The following is a 20,927-nucleotide window of genomic DNA, read 5'->3' on the forward strand; positions in this document are numbered from 1 at the left end:
AACTATTGTATACCTAGATTGTACCAATAAACTTAATAAAAGGAAAAAAATACATTAAACTTTATTTGCAGATTTAATGGGAATTAGAAGAGCAGAAGGAAAAATAAACAATATCCTAAATCCTAATATTTCATAATGAGTACTGGCAATATTTTGTTTTATATCTATTTTTCTATCTCTCCTTCTATCCATCTCTATACCAAAATTTCTAATTTGTAATTTTAATTAAATAATCCTTCAGCAACTGTTTTCAAGTCATATTTTAATTGATTGTATCAATTAAAAATTATGCATGAATTTCTGTTTCAAAATTATTCCAAATACTTTTTTAAAAGAAATTATATATACTTTATCATTTTATGACTGTACTATGTCATATTCATTTAACTAATTCTTCTCTCTGTGCCCTTAAGATTTTTTCTCACTTTGGTTTTAGAAATGATACTGGAAAAATGTCCTTACAGAAAATGTTTGCTTCCCTACTATGTCTTTTTATGCTTCCTTACAAAGAGACGGGATGCACTCATAGCAAATTGCTCTCCAAATGTGTTTTTTCAGTTCTTTAATTTGCAATTTCTTTGTTAAATTCATTTCTAGATAATTATTTTGGATGCTACCACAGTTTTCTTTCTTGTCATATAGATTTGTCATTCCATGTGTATAGAAAAATATCAATTTTCAACCTAGATACTGAATTCTGCAACAAAGTACACAAGCACATTTATTCATTTGAATGGATTATTAGTGGCTTCTTTAGAATTTTCTAGACACAAGACTATGTAATCTGGCCAGGTGTGGTGGCACATAGCTGTAATTCTCACACACTGGAAGGTCAGAACAGGTGGACCATAAATGGGAGCCCAGCTTCGAGAACTTTAGCCACTTAGCAAAACCCTGTATCAAAATAAAGGAACTGGAATGCAGTTCAGTGTGCAGGCCTTGGGTTCAAGCCCCAGTACAAAAAAAATCTGCAAAAAAAGAAAATTTTAAATCTTCCTATTTGTGGATGCTTTTTCCGTTTTTAAGTGTATAATTTCTAGAACCTCCAGTACTATATTGACTACAATGATAAGAGCATACATACTTGTCTTTTTCTGATCTTAAGAGGAAATCATGTACAGTATCCTTCATTTTGAAAACAGCATTATCAGTATTATTTTTTTGTATTACCTTTATGAGCTTAAGGGTGTTGCACTTATGTTTTGTTGAGTATTTTAATACACCATTTATTATAATGCTGAAAGAAGTTGCTCTGAATACAAGACATAGACTAAAAGATTCTCTTACAAAGAAACAGATAATAGCAAAAAACTTTCTTTTCAGTGAGCTAAAAGAAAGCAGTATAAATGAAACTGGCATATCTATTAAGATATTTTTAAAACAAAAGAATAGGTAACTTTGGAATTATTTGAATTCCATATTTTCTATTTATCTATCTTGTATTTTGGTCTATCTCCCCTCCTTCTCCTCTATCCCTCCTTCTCCCCCCATTTTTCATATAAGAGGAAACATGTGATACTTAAGTTTATGTGTCTGACTAATTTAACAGTATGTACTCTAGTAGTATCCATTTACCTTTGAATACCTTATTTATCTTTCTTTATGTCACAGTGTACTCCATTGTGTATAAATACCACATTTTCTTTATCTAGTCACCTTTTGATGCACATATACACTGTTTCCAAGATTAAGCTATTAAAAATTGTGCTGTTATAAATATGACTATGCATATTCATTTCTACCTTATCTGTTATTATTCATGCTTCTATTTGCTTTGAGTTTAATTTACTCTTCTGGGTTTTTTTTAAGTGTGAAAAGTTAAAGATTGAAATGAGATCTTCAAAAAAAAAAAAAAAAGAAAGAAAGAAACAACAACAACAGGGCCAGGGATTTAGCTCAGTGGTTCCGCCACCTGCCTCGCAAGCGCAAGGACCCGAGTTTGATCCCTGGTACCAAAGAAAAAAAAAAAGAAAAAGAAATGAGATCTTTCTCATTTTCTTGTATAGGCTTTACAGCTATATATTTCCCTGTAAGCACTGTGGTGCCTTATGTAAAAAGTGGTACTATATCTTCATTTTTATTCATTGAATGTTTTAAAATTTCTCTCGTAATATCTTTTTAACTCACTGAGTATTTAGGTGTGCTTAATTTGTACACATCTAGGAATTTAACCAATTTCATTCTGTTTCTGATTTTTAATGTAATGTTGTTGTAATTAGGTAATATATTTTGTTTGATTTAAATTAAGTTATTGTGGCTTACTATGTTGCACTCTATGTAGATTATTTAGTTCTAAAACAGTTGGGAATTGAAAGTGAGTATATTGGATATGTTTGTATGCATATATTTTTATACAATGGTTGAAAGAAGCAAAGGTGTTTATCTTAAAGTTTATATGATTATATTTTCAAACATTCTTATAATTTTGATTTTTAAAAATACCTAAATGAAATAAGTCAAAGTAATAACTATTTAGTATTCTGAAGAATTAAGGTATATCTTTCTCCATATCCTTACATGTGCATAGACGTATGCACAAGCATACTAATGTGTGTGCACACTTTTCTTTAAGGAAGAAAAACTAAGTTTTTGTGTAATTTCATCTATAATTTTTTAAATATGTTTTTTTAATTAAGTTGATCTTTAAATATGTTAAGACTAAGTTGTATGTTTTCTTAATAAGTCCATGCTGTGATTTTATATTTTCATACCAGATAAATGTATCTGAAAACATTTTATAAGCATAACAGAAAATTAGAAAAAAATCTATAGTACAGTTTGTCTCTTAAATGATTGAGTTATATATATGCTTTATGATATTTTGACTCACATTGTTTTTGATACTGTCTACAAAAACTTATAAACCTAATGTTAATGTTTAGATTGTAGCTCTTTTTAGGATTCTAGAATTTGATTATAAAACTATATTACATATTTATAATTCTATGAAATGCTATATTTTTCTCAAAATTCTGAGTCATTCTATATTGGATAGATTTTTTAAAAGAGCATTTTACTCCATGCACTGGAGTATGATTCAGTCCAACTATAAGAACATATAAAATCCTACAGAGACATCATGCCCTGTGAGAATTTGTTTCATAAATTTGTTCCAGAAAGACAAGAAGGCAAGATTGATTATCTGAGTTCCAGGCAATTCAAATGCCCTCCAGTATATTTATAGTGAGGTATAAATTATGTCTTTGTGTGTGTGTGTGTAAATATAAAAAGCCAGTGGGTCCTCTCTTGGCTGACTTACGTAGTGGTAAAATATGAAATCATCAGTAAACATTTGATTTATTTCTAGCTGTAACCCTTCCTGTTTTACACTGTATCATGTTTGAAGATGGTCAAAAAAGTGTTGGGCAATTACAGTTGTATTTTATATTCTTACCTGAGCTCTGATTCACTCATGTTCCTCCTTTCCTTAAGAACCACTCATGTCTTCTTATCCAGTGATATGCAGTTATCTTTCACTGTATGGTAGAAATTGACTAGATGTGGTTAAATAAATTAAACCTTAAGCTAATTAGAATTAACTGGCATAAAACAATTAGAATTAGCTCACACTTCAAATTCTTAATATCCATATATGAGTAGTGTATAGTGTAGAACATTTTCCTCACTTCAGAAAGTTTCTTTGGACAGCATTGGTGTAGCTATTTGCCAGTAACTCACCTTGTTTCTCCTCCTGCTGTATGAACGATTCTGCCCTGTGCCAGAGGCTGATTAATTTTCAGTGGTTCAGTTGCTCTGCATTTCTCTGTAACTTTCATTTGGGTTGCTTTCCATTTTCATTGTAGTTCTTGAATATAGGGGAGAAGTTTTACCTTTTTCTTTCCCACAGAGCCTTGCTTGCTCTTTGAAGATATGCAAGCCTTTGAGTAATCTTTCATAAGAGTTACTCTGGATTTACAACCATTCTTGCAATAAGGCATAAATAGTGCCTTAAGGAATAAAAGAAAGGTATTTGAATGACAGCTGCTCTGTTTTGATTTATACGCATTTTTGTCCACCAATGGTGGCCTGAGGACTGAAATTCTTAGTTCATTAGATTGTTTGTTTTAAATTTGAGGTATTTCTTTCTGAATAACATCATCTACGAAAGCATTTAGAAGGTCATATACAAGAAAAATTGCCGTGTTTTTGTTCTTCTTTGTATACCACAGTGGTTTCATGACAAGACCGATCTTTTTTCTCTGTAACTTGGTTTCTGTGTAAGAGATAAGTCTTATACTTTTAAAGTTTTGTTGAAAGAAGAAAACTTTCTCAAACGAAGAAATAACTGAGCCTCCTAACTTTTCATTCTGTGAGATTATAGGGCTACCGTAAAGGGGGAACAACTTGTATACAAACTGTGCATGAAGATGTGCACTAAGAAATGGCAACTCCGCTGTGAGTACCAGAAACACACAATGGTAATTAAACCTCAACCAAGTAGCTAGCTGTGGTGACACGTGCCTGTTGTCATAGCTCTCTGGAAGGCTGAGACAGGAGGCTAGCAAGTTCTAGCCCAGTTTAGGCAACTTAGCAACTGGGGGGCAACTTGTGTCAAAATAAAAAAAAATACTGTAATTTAAAAAAGCAGAGGAAATAGTTCAGTGTGAAGGCCCTGGGTTCAGCCCCCATTACTACAAAACAAACAAAGTCTCTTCCTTGTCAATTCACCACAGAATATTTTAGAAAATGCATATTTGTAGGAAGGAAAAGCCTTCATAAATGAGTGGCAGTTAAGGACTGATATGAGTATGTTGATTTATCTTGATAATTACCACCACCATCATCACCAACATTCCACAGTATTAGACATTCTTAAATGAAACCTAAAGTCTTATTAAATAATTATAATAACTGTGGCTTTCCACTGTTATCATCCATGACTTCGAGTCCCAGTACTATACCCAACAACAATCAGGACTCAATATCCAATAACTGTCAGGACTCAACACATCATGACTGAGCTCATTCTTAACTTCAGTCATTTTCCAAAAGTGGAACATCTCTGTGAATAGATTATCATTCCTATCAGCTTTGATTCCACTCACATCTGGCTTTCCTTTTTTTTTTTCTCTCTGTCTCTCTGTGCTCTCTAGTATCCTTACACTTGCATAATTCCTCTATGGTTTTTCTTAGGTTGCTTTATGGTATCTTCTCAGAAGAAACATGCCTATCTAAAGTGCACTTTTTATAGCCTTTTGTATACATCTTGGTATGTGTTTAGAAGTGATGGTTTCTGGCAGCCTTCTTCCTGGATTTGCTTTTCTAGATAGTCTTTGCTAAAATTACTTACTACTTTGAGTTTTTTATGTGAATTTACTATTCTCTTTACCGAAAAATCATCTGAAATGTGCACTCTATTCTTCTCAATTTTTGAATGATTTCTCTATGTGTGGAAGATCATGATTAAAAGTATACAAGAAGATGTGTGCAGGTTGTTTATAAATACTGTACTATTTTTATAAGGGGATTGAGTATGCATCTTCTGAGTTTGTGCCTGTGACAGGGGAAGGGGTCGTGAGATATATCCTGGTACCATTGCCACATGGATGCTGAGGGTCAACTATATGTAATGTTAAACATGTATAATACAAAACATTGATGTATATCAATAATTGTAGGAAGAAAACATGAACAAGAAGAAAAATCAAAATGAGACAAAATTTAATTGCTTACTGAAACATTAATAATAAATTAATAAATTAATAATAATTTCCAGAAAAATAAGAGTAAGCAAAATTGGTGTTGTATCTTTCTTTACACATGAAATATCAAAGCAAGTTGTATTTGTACATGAAATAGCATGTCTTTATACAGTTTTCTCTTTAAAGTTTGTTGGTGCCAGTGCAGAAATAGATTATCATTGGAATGAGTTGCTTGCTCTGTTTGTCAAAGAAATGAAAAGACCATTAAAATAACACATACTGCAATATTTTATGATTCTATAAATCTGTTATGAGAACAGACTGTTTGCATAACATTGTACAAGAGATGGAATTGGCAGTAGTATGGCCATCTAATCTTAAATAGAAATAAAATGAAAACCTAAGTATTTTGCATAGCAGGGCAATACAAGTAATTAGAGCTGGAAGTATAGCCTTTATATTATTTAGCTCTTCATTTCATTTAAAGCTTTTCTGATGGTCAACATCGACTGTATGAGTATAGCACAGCATTAGATATATATGTACCTCTGAAAGCAGTATTGTTTTCCTGACTTTGGAGTCTTTTGGTATGTTAGAATATTATAGTGTTTTTGTTTTTGGTACTGGAGATCGAACTCGGGTCTTTGCTCTTGCAAGGCAGGTGGAGGAACCACTGAGTTAAATCCCTGGCCCTGAATATTATTGTTCTTTACACATTTAAAATATTAACATTTTTGTCTGTGGTTGCATGTGCATATGTATACATAGAATGTTTAGCATTCTCCACATACAGGATCATGTCATCTGAAAGCATACACAATTTAACTTTTTGCTTTCTGGTTTAGATAACCTTTTATATTTTTTTGTTGATTAATTTTTCTGGCTCAGAACAAATACAAAGTACTGTTTAGAGAAGAAGTGGTAAGTCATAAAACCCCGAAGAAGCCACACACACACACACACACACACACACACAGACACACACAGACACACACACAAGTATACAGTACAGTTACATTCATCTTTGGGATCTTGTACCTTTACATGACAGATCTTGGTTCTCATTTTTCCCCATACCCCTGTCCTCCCCTCACCACCTCCACCCTCCCCTGTTTACAAAGACTTTGTTTCCATTTTTTCCTTTTCTCGTATTTTTTTCCCTTATTTCTTTTCCCCATCCTTCCCACTTCCCCTACACCTTTAGCCCTCCTCTTCCTATTTCACATGGTCATTTATACAATTTGGATCTTATTTACATTTTTAGTTTTTCACACCAGAGAAACTATTTGGTATTTACACATGTGTGTCCTGTTTATTTCACGTAAGAGTATGGCCTTAATATGCATCCATTTTCCTACGAATGACTCTAGTTTCTCATTCTTTATGGCTTCATTTTATAGAAAAACCACATCTTCTTTATCTGGTTTCCAACAGATGGGCAATTGTGCTGTTTCCAAGTTTTAGCTATTACAAACTGTGCCGCTATAAACATGCGTGTGCATTTATGTTTACTAACAAAGAACAATCTAAAATGAAATTAAGAATTAATCTCATTTACAATGAAAGAAAATCATTGGGAATAATTGTAACCAAGGAAAGGAAATACTTATACTTTGAAAAGTATAAAACATTGATGAAAGAATCTAAAGGGAAAGAAATAAGTGGAAAAACATCTGTGAGTATGGGAATACTGTAATTTTTTTCATTCCCACCAACAATGTATGCGCATCTTAGATGCTCACATCTTTACCGTCATTTAGTATTTTTACTTGTTTTTAAGCAACTATGAAAGGTGTGAAGAAGTCTTCTTTTGATTTCAGTTCATATTTTCTCAATATGTAATGGTTGTAAGGATCTTTGCATGTGCTAATGTCTCATTTTGCATATATCTTTTATTGAGTGTCTTCTCAAATCTTTCTCCCATATTTTTATTAGCTAGTTCATTTTTATTTATTGATCACTATATCTTTTTTGGGGGGGATTTTTGAGACAGGGTCTCACTATGCAGTTCAGACTGCTCTGGAACTCACTGTGTAGCCCAGGCTGGTCTTGACCTCACAGCAATCCTCCTGCCTCAGCCTACCGAGTACTTTGGAATATAGGTGTGCACCACCACACTCAGCTTGATCACTAAATCTTCTCTATCATTTTGGACATAAATTGTATTTTTTTGTTTGTTTGTTTGAGACATGGTCTCACTATGTAGTTGAGACTGACCTGGAACTCACTATGTAGCCCAGGCTGGGCTCAAACTCACAGCAATCCTCTTGCCTCAGTCTCCCGAGTGCTGGGACTACAGGCGTGCACCAATATAAATTGTATTTTTTTTTTTTGTTGGAAAAGCTTTTGGCTTATATTTAATTTTTTAAGAGATGCCTTTAACAAAATAGAAGTTTTTAATTTTATAGTGCATGAGTTCATCATTTTTATGGATAGCTCTTCTTTTTATGAAGTGTGTATGCATCTTTTGGACAGACTGTATATGTAAGCCACTTTTCTTTTTTTGGTAGTGGAGATCAAACCTGGAACCTTGAGCATCTAGATAATTATTTTGATTTTTGCATTTAAGAAATCTTTGCCAGGGGTTGGTGGTGTAGCACAGTGGTAGAATATGTGACTGGTATGTGTGTGGTTCCAGGTTCAGTCTTCAGTAACAAAAATGATTTTTGCCTAAGCACACAAGGATCAAAAATATATTTCTCCTACTTTTTCTTTCTAATATTTTATATCTCTAGGTTTATACTTAGAGAGTTGGTACTCCTTTGGTTTTGTTTTTTTGAAACAGAGTCTCACTATGCATTTTAGGCTGACTTTGAACTCACTCTGTAACCCAGGCTGGCCTAAAACTGGATAATAGGCATGCTCCATCTCACCTGGCTTGATGGTTCATTTTATATGAGTAGGAATTATTTATAAAGTGTCCACTTTTTATTTTTTAGAATTGTGTTTCGTTCATTACAATAAATCATCTTACTTTTTAAAATGGAGTCTCAATGTCACAAGATTTTATATTTAAAACTTTCTATAAATTATTGTTTTGCTAAATCATTAATATCACCTTTTTTCAAAGCTAAAATAAAATGTATTTTTTGTCTCTCAGGTGCGAGCATATGAATTCAGCATAGAAGTTCATATTAATTCATTCAGTTCTTCAGAACTCTACACAGAGTATTTGTCAAACAGAAAACCTTTGATGCCAAAGACAGTTCCACTTATTCAACCTTGTTTTGTTCAAGCTACTGGTATGTAATATAAAAGTGAACTGATAGAGATAAGCCAAAGATTTGAATCCAAGCATTTCAATTTTAAGAAAATAAGCAAATGACATTTACTTTTCAAAATTAGAAATCTTAGAAAGTGAAATTTTACTATGACTTATTTATGTGTCACTTAAATTGTGAATCTGTGAGATTGAATGTTGATTAATAGCATAGATATATTTGCAGGTGAAAAAATGAGAAAGAATAAAAACGGGTTAATTTAGCACTTTATTTTTTGGGTAGTTTTTAAATTATTAAGATGACATAATTTGTTAAAATAAATCAAGTTAAAAATAAAATGAATTAATTACAGTGTTTAAGGAAATATTTTTATCCCATAGGAATGGACTACTAAAGGCCTAAGTACATATAAAGAAGATTAACTATATGAACATTTCAGTTAGTTATTGAATATTTATCTACTTTCCCCAAATATTCAGTATAAAAGTGACGTGCTCTGTAGACCATACTTTTGACAAGCTTTGCTTTTGCCTTTTGTCATACTCTTTTAAATATTTTTCATTGAGAAATCAAAACTGTGTTTTGCATTGTATTTTTGATATCGTTTTCATCAATTAGAAAAATGATGAGTGTTACACCAGTTAGTAAATGTGCATGACAGCTAGTATGAGAAGTATTCCCCAAATGTCATGAAGTTATAGAATTTTATTTTATTCTCGTTTAAAATCTCTAATTAAGAATAGCATAATTGGCCAGGCTTGGTGGTGCACACCCGTAATTCCAGCACTCAGGAGGCTGAGGCAGGAGGATCACTGAGTTTGAGACCAGCCTGGGCTACATAGTGAGTTCCAGATCAGTCTCAACTACATAGTGAGACCCTGTCACAAAAAAATGGCATAATTGGTGTATAGTGTCCATGAAGTTCAAATTTTTTAAAATTTTATTTAAAGTATCACCAGACATACCTATAATCCTAGTGCTGTGGGGGGCTGAGGCAGGAAGTTTGCAGTGTCAAGCTCAGTTTGGGCAACTTAGTAAGACCCTGTCTCAAAATTTAAAAAATAGAACAAAAATAGAATGTTAATGTATTTTAGTGCCCCCCAAATGACATAAAGAGAAAATAATTGCTGTCTGATTTTGTTTTCTGAATTATTTTTAAAAGGATCATGTTAATTCATATTATGATGAAATCTGTCTTTCCATTTCTGACTTCCGAAATTGCTTTAAAAAAGAAAATGTCTTCCTAGGATTTTAATAAATGTGAAATTCTATTCCCTCTCCCATTTAAAAATTTTTTTTTTAGTTTTAAACTTGTAAGAGATCTGAATAGTTTTTGAATATTCCTTTACTTTATAGCCTTTACTTTTATGAAAGCAATATCTTCTCTCATTATATGGTAATGATTTCTTTGACATTATTTTCTGTTTACTACATTGTTTCTCTTTTTTTCCCTCACCCCTGTTGTTTCTATTTTTGTCTGAATTACTTTTCTTTTATAACACCTTGTCATGATGAGGCATTTCTTCTATTTCTTTTATCGTTTGCCTGTTCACTCGTATTTGTTAGAGACATTTAAAAACTAGTTACAGTATCAAACATTGTATTATCTTCTGGCCATCAGGATATCAATGAATATTTCAATATGGAGCAGTGGAGTAATACGAAATATTAGTTGGAAGGTCTTTAAAATCTGGTGGTTCACTTCCTCCATAAAATGATCTCTAATAATCTGTTAAGGAGAATAACTTTTCCTTGTTGAAAAAAATTTCTCTAAATTGTGAAATAATATTCCAAAACAATACTATAATTTTAAAAAGACAGAACCAGTGCATTTTCTTTTTCTGCTTATCTGTTTTTCTGCTTATTTCTAATTTCCAAATAAAAGGGACATATTACAGGTCCCACTTTCTGTATATCTTCCGTAACATTTTCTTTTCCAGGATTTCCCATGATAGGTTTTGGGTATAACATAATGAAGAACATGATCTAAAAGTTTCTCCTATCACATAAATCCTATCCTTGTGACAAAGTGTCCAATTAATTCAAGTAATATAATAAAAATAAATGTAAATACGTGCATTTTTAGAATTCTAAATTGGTTTGGTTCAAATATATTTAATTGCCTAAGAGCTTATAAAACATTTTAATCTCCATTAAAAATTGAGATATCTAGGAAATGTTTTTAAGTATGTTTGGCCAGAAACTATTGTTAAACTTACTAATAGATTAATTATTTTTATGGACATACCTATTCTTATATTTCTATTGAATACCCTTTTTCTCGAAACACTCCTCTGTTTCATCTGGGAAATATTATATGATATGCCACCTATATAGTTTCCCTGCTTTGCAATAATTTTTCCTTCTTCATTTCTGTTTGTTTTTGTATTGTTTAAACTTTAGAATGCAAGTTAAATTTAACTCCATTTACTTTTTTCTTAGCTTGCTATTCAGTATATTTTATATTTTATTATCTCAGTGATATCACTTATTTGTAATTTATTACTATTAAAAATCACAAAGTGAAGTTTATTTTATGAAAACCAAAATAGTTTAGAAATATTTTAAAATGTAATTTTATTTTCTGTCTGGAACCATAAAAACAGTAAAAGACCGTTATTTTCTTATCATATCATTCTGAAAAGTATAAGAAGTATCTGTGAGCTTATATATATTAATATTCCTTTTTCTTTCAAAGTATTGAAATCGCCATTGAAATTGTCCAGGACCAAATTTGTATTTAATATCTCTTTATATGAAATGGAACATAATAATAGGGTCACAGAAACTCAGGTATGTATAGAAATTTGATGGAAATTTAAATTCCTTTTGTAATTACGGTTTTCAGTTTAACCTAATGATTATTCTGAAACATAAATGAGTTGAAATATTTTCTATGACTTACTATTCTCTAAATATTTATATTATTTGGAACAAGAATGCTGGCAATTTTAGAGAACATTAATATGTGTACATAATGCATGTAATGTATGTATATATATATATATATATATTTACTTGTATGTAAAATTTCTCAGTTTTTAAAGTCAACAAATCTATAATACTATTTGTCAGATATATGCATATATGCAGACATATAAGACTATTCAAATATTTTAATATAAATGATCTCTGTATACAAGTGAATGCTAAGAATTAAATTAATGTGAGATATGTAAGAAAATGTAACAAGAAGCAATGACAAGTTTTAAAATTCAGGTACATTATAAATTAACTTCTATATTAATCTACTCTTTTTTTAAACGGGATATCTCCCTCTCTCTTCCTTTTTGGCTTCTATCTAGAAGGCAAAGAAAAGGCATGCATAAGAAAGATCATGTACATTGCACCATACACTTAAGTAAAATAAATGAGACACACATGTGTAAATACTGAATAGTTTCTCTGGTGTGAAAAACTGAAAGTGTAAATTGTATAACGGATAATGTGAAATAGGAAGAAAAGGGCTAAAGGTGTAGGGGAAGTGGGAAGAGTAGGGGAAAGGAAATAAGGGAAAAGAAAAAATATGAGAAAATGAAAAAATGGAAATTAAGTATTTGTAAATAGAGAAGGGAGAAGGGGGTGAAGAGAGGGCAGTGGTAAGGGGAAAAAATGAGAAGCAGGATCTGTCATGTAAGGGTACAAAATCCCGATGATGAGTATCACTTTACTGTATACTTAAAAAGTACCAGTAAACTCAATAAGTATTTGTACTGCCTCTTTTATATTGCTCTTTCTGCTAATTTTGAACCACTTCAGTGTTAAAGATAAATTACGTGGAAAAATGTACAATATTACATCTATAAAAAGTAGAATACCACTTGAATTTATAGTTATGTCAATAAAATATCTTTTGAAATTAATAATAGATTATTTATGCATTGTTGCAGAATATTCACACCAGGGAAACTATTCGGTATTTACACATGTGTGACTTATTTATTCCACTTAGGAGTATATCTTCAATATGTATCCATTTTCCTATGAATGAATCTATTCTCTCACTCTTTATGGCTGAGTAATATTCCATTTTATAGAAAAACCACAACTTCTTTATCCAGTTTCCAACGGATGGGCAAATAGGCTGTTTCCAAGAATACCGAATAGTCTCTCTGGTGTGAATAATCTGCAATAATACATAAGATCCTAATAAGATTACTGACATTTAGAAATGGGAAGAAAGGAGCTAAAGGTGTAGGGAAGGTGGGATGGGCAGGGGAAGGGTTAAAAAGGGAAAAGAAAAAAATGCGAGATAATGAAAAGATGAAAATAAAGTGTTTGTAGATCGGGAGGGGAGGAGGGGGTGAAGGGAGAGCAGAGACAAGGGGAAAAAATGAGAACCAAGACCTGTCATGTAGAGGTACAAGATCCCAACAATGAATGTAACTGTACTGTATCCCTAAAATGTACCAATAAACTCAATTAAAGCTGAAAAAAAAGCAATATTTAGAAAAAAAAATAGATTATTTAGAGCATAAAAAGTAAGACTTCCTATAGAACGTTAAAGATGTAAAAGACCTTGTATGTGGGGCTGGAAAGAAAATTTTAGTGAATTGAATTTCACATTTTAAAAATACTTTCAAAAATGTAAGATTATTTTACTTTTTTGGCGGGGGTGGGTACCAGGCATCAAACTCGGGTCCTTGCGATTGCAAGGCAGGCAGCGGAACCACTCAGCTAAATCCCCGGCCCACGATTATTTTACATTTTTGATATTTTATTCAATTTAGGTCAGGAAAAAACTATTCACAAATAGCACACCCCCCCTTTTTGAGTGGCAAAGGAACAACATTGGCTCCTTGAAGATGAAAATGTGACTTCCGTGCACTTCTTTTGTTTCCTTTAATATTTACACAGCCATAAAAAGACATATAATACAGGGAAGACTTACTATGTTTTTGCAGTAGAATTAAAAGTAATCTATAACTTGTCACTTGTAAAATGACATATATGTGATATGTATAATATATATTTCAAGGTTAAGCTGACAAAAGAGTTGGAAATGGTGGTGGAAGAAAAAGAATTGAAACTTACGTAGTGGATAACGTAGTATCTAAAGGTGACAGAAAAGAACTATAGATATATATTTCTTTGAGTTACCAGATGCCTTGTGGAAGAATTAAAATAACACAAACATCTAAACATAGGAGATGAGGAGTGGAGGTATGGCAAATGGGCTAAATCCTCATCTTTCCTAATGGGCAGTCGTATCTGAAGCTGATAACCATGTAATAACCTTTTAGTAGACATAGTAATGGTTCCCAATGAGTTTGTAAATACATTGACTTGTAGTACAAAAGATAGTTTTGTGACGTGATTACCGGTAAGGGCCTTGAGAGTGGGGATATTATCCTGGATTTTCCAGATGATTTGAATATAGTCATGAGAGATTAAAAGCAGAAAACTTTTCCCAACTTTGGTCAGAGGGAGAGGTGACAGCAGAAGGGTGAGAGTGTTTGTGGGCATTGAAGACAGAGGAAGAAGACCAACAACCAAGTTAAAGCTTTCCTTTTGCTGCTTAGAAACTAACTACTTAGAAAGTTAAAGCTAACTACTTAGAAAGGGAGTTAAAGGGACTATTCTCTAGAGCCTTTAGAAAGGAACATAGTTCCTACCAACACCTTCATCTTGGTCAAGTGATTCTTTTAACCTAAAAATTGTAATATAAAAATTTATGTTTCTTTAAACCACTGAGTTTGTGACAATATATTAATGGCATCAATAAAACACAAACTGTATCAGAAAAACATTTAAACTAAGAATATAGTAGATAGAAATCCAAATGTAAATTGGATAAAATCAGTTTCTTCTGAAGAGTAAATCTGTTGATAAGGGGTTGAGGAGGCCAGCATTTTTATAAATATTTTTAAATTTTTTGTGTGTAAGCTATGTCCGTGTATCCTTTTGACAAATGTTATTGAAATTACAATACTAAACAATTTAAAATGTAGTTTTTATTTGTTTGCAGTGCTTGACGTCAAATTCAGGGTAAGAGATATTATAACTTTTATTTAGAATGACATAAATTAGGCATTTAAATACTAGTGTGATTTTGTGCCTAACTACTGTATCCAAAGATTTTGTTTACCTTAACATGTAAATTAACCTTGTATAGTTAAGGTATACAAATGGAATTAGATGCTTAAGACCTTAAAGGCATTAGGAGTAATATTTGTCCATTATTTTATCTAAAGTATTTGAATTGATGATGTGTTAGGCAGAAATGAAGTATGTAATCTTGTAGTGAGAATTATATGATATTTTTATTTACTCTTCAAGTTTTTGAAGAATAAAATTAATTTACAAACCTAGTCAACAGTATTACTCTAGTAGAATGTTGCTTTGAAAAGATGGGTCTACTTTTGAGTCATTCCATAACTCCCAGATTTATTAAAACATTGCTTCAATGGAACAGAATAGAAGAAGCAGAAACAACACCGAGCACATTCAGCTATTTTATCTTTCACAAGGGGGCAAAATACATGTCTTGGAGGGGAAAATAGCCTCTTTAATAAATGGTATTTGGAAAACTTGATATCTACATGCAGAAGATTGGATCTAGACCCATATAATCTCATCATGTACTAAACTTAAAATGGATCAAAGATATAAATGTCAAAATAAAAATACTTAATATGCTGGAAGATAAAATAGATAAAATGCTTAAAAACATAGTTACAGGCAAAAACTCATGAAGAGAACTCCAGAGGAGAAAGAGATAAGGCTGAGAATCAACAAAGGGGATCATATCAAATTAAAAAGCTTCTGAACAGCAACCAACCAACAGAGTGAAGAGACAACGTACAGAATGGGAACAAAAAATTGTCATTGTAGCTATTCATCAGACAGAGGAAAATTGGTAAAAAATGGGTCAAAAATTTAGCCCCCCCCTAATAAAACAACCAATCAAACAATAGGCCACTGCAATGAAGGCACACATCTCAGAAGTACAAATGGCCAATAAACACGTGAAAAATGTTCAGCATTCTTGGCCACTAGAGAGATGCAATTTAAAACTACAGTGAGATACCATCTAACCCTCAAAAGAATGGTTATCATAAAAAAATCAAATAATAACAAATGATATTGAAGATGTAGGGAAAAAGGAACTCTTCTACATTGTTGGAGGGAATGTAAACTAGTATTCTATGGAAATTTGTGTGGAAATTCCTCAAAAAATTAAAAATAGGGATTCCATTTGATTCAGCTATCCTCTGAGTACCTTCCTAAAAAAGTTAAAAATCATTATATCACAGGGATATATGTGTACCCATGTTTATAGCAGCACAATTTTTGATAGCTAGATCATGGAAACTGTATTTGTCCATTAACAGGTTAATGGTTAAAGAAAGTGTGGTATTTGTTCACTATGGAGTACTACCTTGCCATAAAGATAAACTTGAGACATTAGTAGGCAAATGGAGTCAACTTGAGAATGTATTGTTACGTGAAATATGTCAGACACAAGTGTAAGCATTGCATGGTTTCTTGCATGTGAAAAACTCAGATATATGTATATATTTTATATGACATTTGATGCATACATGTAATACACGTACATGTGTGTATCTAATAAAACCAAAATAGAAGATTGATAAGTAAAAAGTAGGGAAAAATTCAGTACCTCCCCAAATTATCTGTTCTTTCAAAAATATTTTAATATAAATGCCAGTTTGTTTCATTTATACTATTAATTTCTTTTTTCTCTCTCTCATTGAGTTTATTGGTAGATTATATGTGTAAATATCGAATAGTTTCCCTGATGTGAAAAACTATTAGTTTCATTTGTTTTTTTTAAGAAAAGCTTTTTTCTCTAACATTTTGGTTATATTTTCGGATCATGATGCACAGTATATTAGCCATTTTTATTCTCCAGTTATTTTATGAAATTTTGTTTCATTTTTTCATAGAAATAAGTTTTTATATTTTCTTTATTAATATCTCCTTGTATTAAAGCATAAAAATACATACATAAATGTAAAACTTTACAAAGACAGTATAGTGAGTTTTTATATTCTTTTCACTTATTTCTGTATTGTAAACACTATATACAACCATAGAACCATTTCCAAGCTTATAAATTAATATTGGAATAATAGTATTAACTAAACAGTAAGCTTTATCTGTTTTTAATTAGCATTCTTTCAATTTCTCAGCATCCAATACTGGACACCAAATTCTGTTTATTTAGTCTTCTCTGATAAATGACCTACTCTTAATCTTCCTAATATTTTATGAGCTTGACAGTTTTACAGGTTTTCTCCAAGGCATTTTCCAGAACATTCCATGAGTTTTTTATACTTTCCATCTGAGTACAATGAGTTCTTATTTCACATGCATTTTGGGGGAAAATGTCACAAAGGTGAAATGTCCTTTTTATTACATCACACGAAGAAAGTACATGATAGCAAAATGACTCATCACTAGTTAAATCTGCTGAGATTTTACTCTTTTGTTTTTTTTTTTTGTTTTTTTTTCCTGGTACTGGGGATCGAACTCAAGACCTTGCACTTATGAGGCAGGTGTGGTGCCATTAATTTAAATCCCTGGTCCTTCTGCTGGGGTTCTTCCCTATAAGGTTACTGTTTTTCTCTTTCTGTGCTGTGCACTTTGAAAATGAGTGATCAATTTGTATGGGCACTCAGGGAACAGAAGATATATTACTTGTAATTTTTCTGTAAGAAAGATTATTCCTTTCTCCTATTTATTTTATTGCCTAAGATTTCAATGTGAATTCACATATAAAATTTATTTTATATTGTTATAATCTAATATTATGTTATTTTTTGTTACTAAACGTGTTCTAGCTTTGACCGTTAGGAGAATTTTAGATTCTCTTTTTATATGCTCCTTCATTGTAATTTCCAGCATTCTTCTTTACAACACTATCAAATGTTAATCTTATAAGATTATATAAATTAATCTTATATTTTAGTGGCTCTTAGAAACACAAGTTTTCCTAAGAAACTATAGTTTCTTTCATAGTAGAGTGATATTTACAAATCATGATATGATTTGCTAGTTGCTTTTGAGATATCAAGGACACTACACTCTTTCAGCAAATAGAGCCAGGAAAAATTTATATGTATAGTAAGCCATGTGCACACATTCTTATTCTCTTTCTCTCTTCCCCCTCTCCGTCCCTCCTTCCTTTCCCTCCCTTTCTTCCCTCTTTTTTCTGTGTTTAACTACATGTCAGTTCAAACTGGCATTTCTAATTCATCACTGCAAGGTTCATTTCAGTTTTTCTCCTTTATTCATTTTTTAATTCCTCTCTTTAATAATCAGAAATCTGCCTGTGACTATTTTTAATACAATTATTTATATTTTACTCTGTTGTAAAAATCAAGAAGTGTCAAAATTGCTAACCTGTAACACATTAGAATTGCTAACACATTTACCATATAGAGTACTGTGTTTATATTTGTAGCTCTTTTATTTGAGCTTTATGATTTTCAGTTAAAGGACAGATTTCCAAGCCAGGTGTGGTGGCACATGCCTGTAATCTCAGCATTTGGGATGCTGAAGCAGGAGTCTTGCCTGGAGTTCGAGGCCAGTTCGAGCTACATAGTGAGATCAAGGCCAGTCTGACGTAAATAGTGAGACCCTGCCTCAAAGAACAAAACAAAAAAATTTTTGCAAAATTTCTTAGGTCAGTTCTTCTCCACGACTCTGTGAACTATACATTCCTGATGCGGTTTGTTATGATCTGCAATCTATCTTAGGATCTGTAACATCTACATTGATTGCATTTGGTTCACATAGAGTTAAGATCAATTTTGCAGTATGCAGATCTCTGAGTTTTGAAAAATACACAGAATAATATATCTGTCACTTCAGTGCATGCAGAACAGTTTTATCATACAAAAATTCCATTGTGACCCTATTGTAGTAAAATATGCTCCATTAACTCAAGGTGACCGCTATTTTTTAACCTTATAATTTTGCATTTCTACAATCATAGGTAAATTTAATTTGTAGTTATTTGAATCTGACATCTTTAAATTTTAAAATATATTTAAACTATACACAATTTTATATTAATATTTCATTTATCAGTCAATTTTATTCCAAAATATATACACACACTATAGTTCATGTATCCATCAATAGCTTCAGGAAATCTTACTCTGTTTTTCTTCTAGTATTTAATGATTATAAACAAAACAGTTATGAAGATTCCTATAAAGGTTTTTGTGCAAACATGTTTTTTACTTTCCAAAGTAAACATTTAAGATTAGTTATTTAAGTAAATATTTAACTAATATATTATTATTCAAAATCATTATTACATATTTAAGTAAGAAGATATTTAAGTATTAAGATTAGATTGCAGAATTATATGGTAGTCATATGATTAACATGTTATGATATATGTGTATATGATGATGATATGTATGATACAAGAAAAGCCCAACTCTCTTCAAAACTGACTGTATCATTTTGTATTCATACCATTAATGAATGAGAATTTTTTGCATTCTTGTTAGATACCATAGCTATATTATATTTTTAATTTATTCAGTTTTTACCTTTTGTGTTTTTCTAATTTGTGTATTTCTCATAGTTGCTAATATTGTCTAAACATAGTTTCATACCCCTTGTCTAACATTACTTTGAAAACTTTTTATCAATGATTACATTTTTAATCATGTGAGTTTCGCATATACCAATTACAATGATATGGTAATACGTGCTGCATATATTTTCTAAAAGTTCTTCTTTTTGTTTAAACAGGATCTTATAATACATAATATTTCAGAACAAGAGGTTCGATGGATATTTGATCTTAGTAATACTGGCAAACTTTGTAAAAATGGCATATTCATTTTTAGTGAACAGACTGGGATTTTGTACCCACATGAAAAGTGTACTGTTTCTGTAAATTTCCGTCCATGTAAGTATTTTCCTATATTTGTAGTTATAATTTCAATTTATTCATAAAGTGAATTATTTCATCATGTATACAAAATTTTAGATAATTTTTATTTGAATAACTATAAATAATTAATTTTGTTGATGTAATTTTTGTCTATGCAAGGTGTACATAAGTTAATTCATATATAATATCACCATAATCAGATTAATTAATATTTCCATCACCACTCATTATATACAATAGCTCCCCAGAATATTTTATGTAACAGAAAATTTGTTTATATAATTATATCAAAATGTCTTAATTTCATCTGCTCACCTGTTCCTGACAAATCATGCCTTTCTTTCTGCTTCTGTGAGTTCAACTTTTAGCTCCTAATTTGTAACATATATGTTTGTGTTTTTGTGGCTGACTTATTTAACTAGAATGATGTTCTGAAAGTTCAAAACTTTTGTTCCAACTGACAAGATTTCTTTTTTATTAAGACTGAATAATATTCCATCATGAACATATGCACCATATTTTCATATTCATTTGTCTGTTGATAGACACTTAGGTTGTTTTCATAATGTGACAATTAGGCATAGGGCTGTAGTTAATCTAAGGGTGCATATATATTTGAAAAGTATTCATTTCCTTTGGATATATACACAGAAGTATATATCAGAATTACTGATATTATGGTGCTTTTGATTTTAATTTGGACAGGAAACTCCATAATGTTTGCTATGGTCACTCTATCAAATTCCATTCCCACAAAGCGTATGCATCACGATCTCTCTTCTCCACCTTCAGTATTTTTTTTTCTTTTATTGAGCTTATTAGTACATTTTAGGTATACAGTAGTTACATTCATTATTGGGATCTTGTACCTTTACATGACAGGTCTTGGTTCTCATTTTTTCCCCTTGTCCCTGCCCTCCCTTCATCCCCTCCTCCCCTCCCCATTCACAAACACTATATCCATTTTCTCATATTTTTTTTCCTTTATTACCTTTCCCCTACCCTTCCCACTTTCCCTACACCTTTAGCCCCTTGCTTCCCATTTCACAATGTCAGTTATCTCATTAGGATCTTATGTACTATTATGGTTTATTCACACCAGAGAAACTATTCGGTATTTACACATGTGTGACTCATTTATTTCACTTAGGAGTATATCCCCAATATGTATCCATTTTCCTG

At 31.5% G+C, this 20,927-nt stretch overlaps 1 protein-coding gene across 1 annotated transcript in view; it reads left to right on the forward strand.

The window, feature by feature from the left end:
- The window catches only part of Cfap47 (cilia and flagella associated protein 47), a 423,126-nt gene that overhangs the window by 72,442 nt on the left and 329,757 nt on the right, over window positions 1-20,927 (forward strand). The window contains exons 22-24 of the mRNA XM_033760546.1: window positions 8,743-8,884; window positions 11,562-11,656; window positions 19,601-19,760. Coding sequence (XP_033616437.1) covers window positions 8,743-8,884; window positions 11,562-11,656; window positions 19,601-19,760 — 397 coding nt within the window. The remainder of the gene's footprint in view (window positions 1-8,742; window positions 8,885-11,561; window positions 11,657-19,600; window positions 19,761-20,927) is intronic.

The sequence above is a fragment of the Fukomys damarensis genome, unplaced genomic scaffold (assembly GCF_012274545.1).
Source record: "Fukomys damarensis isolate Sample0158 unplaced genomic scaffold, DMR_v1.0_HiC HiC_scaffold_39, whole genome shotgun sequence".
NCBI classification, from domain to species: Eukaryota; Metazoa; Chordata; class Mammalia; order Rodentia; family Bathyergidae; genus Fukomys; species Fukomys damarensis.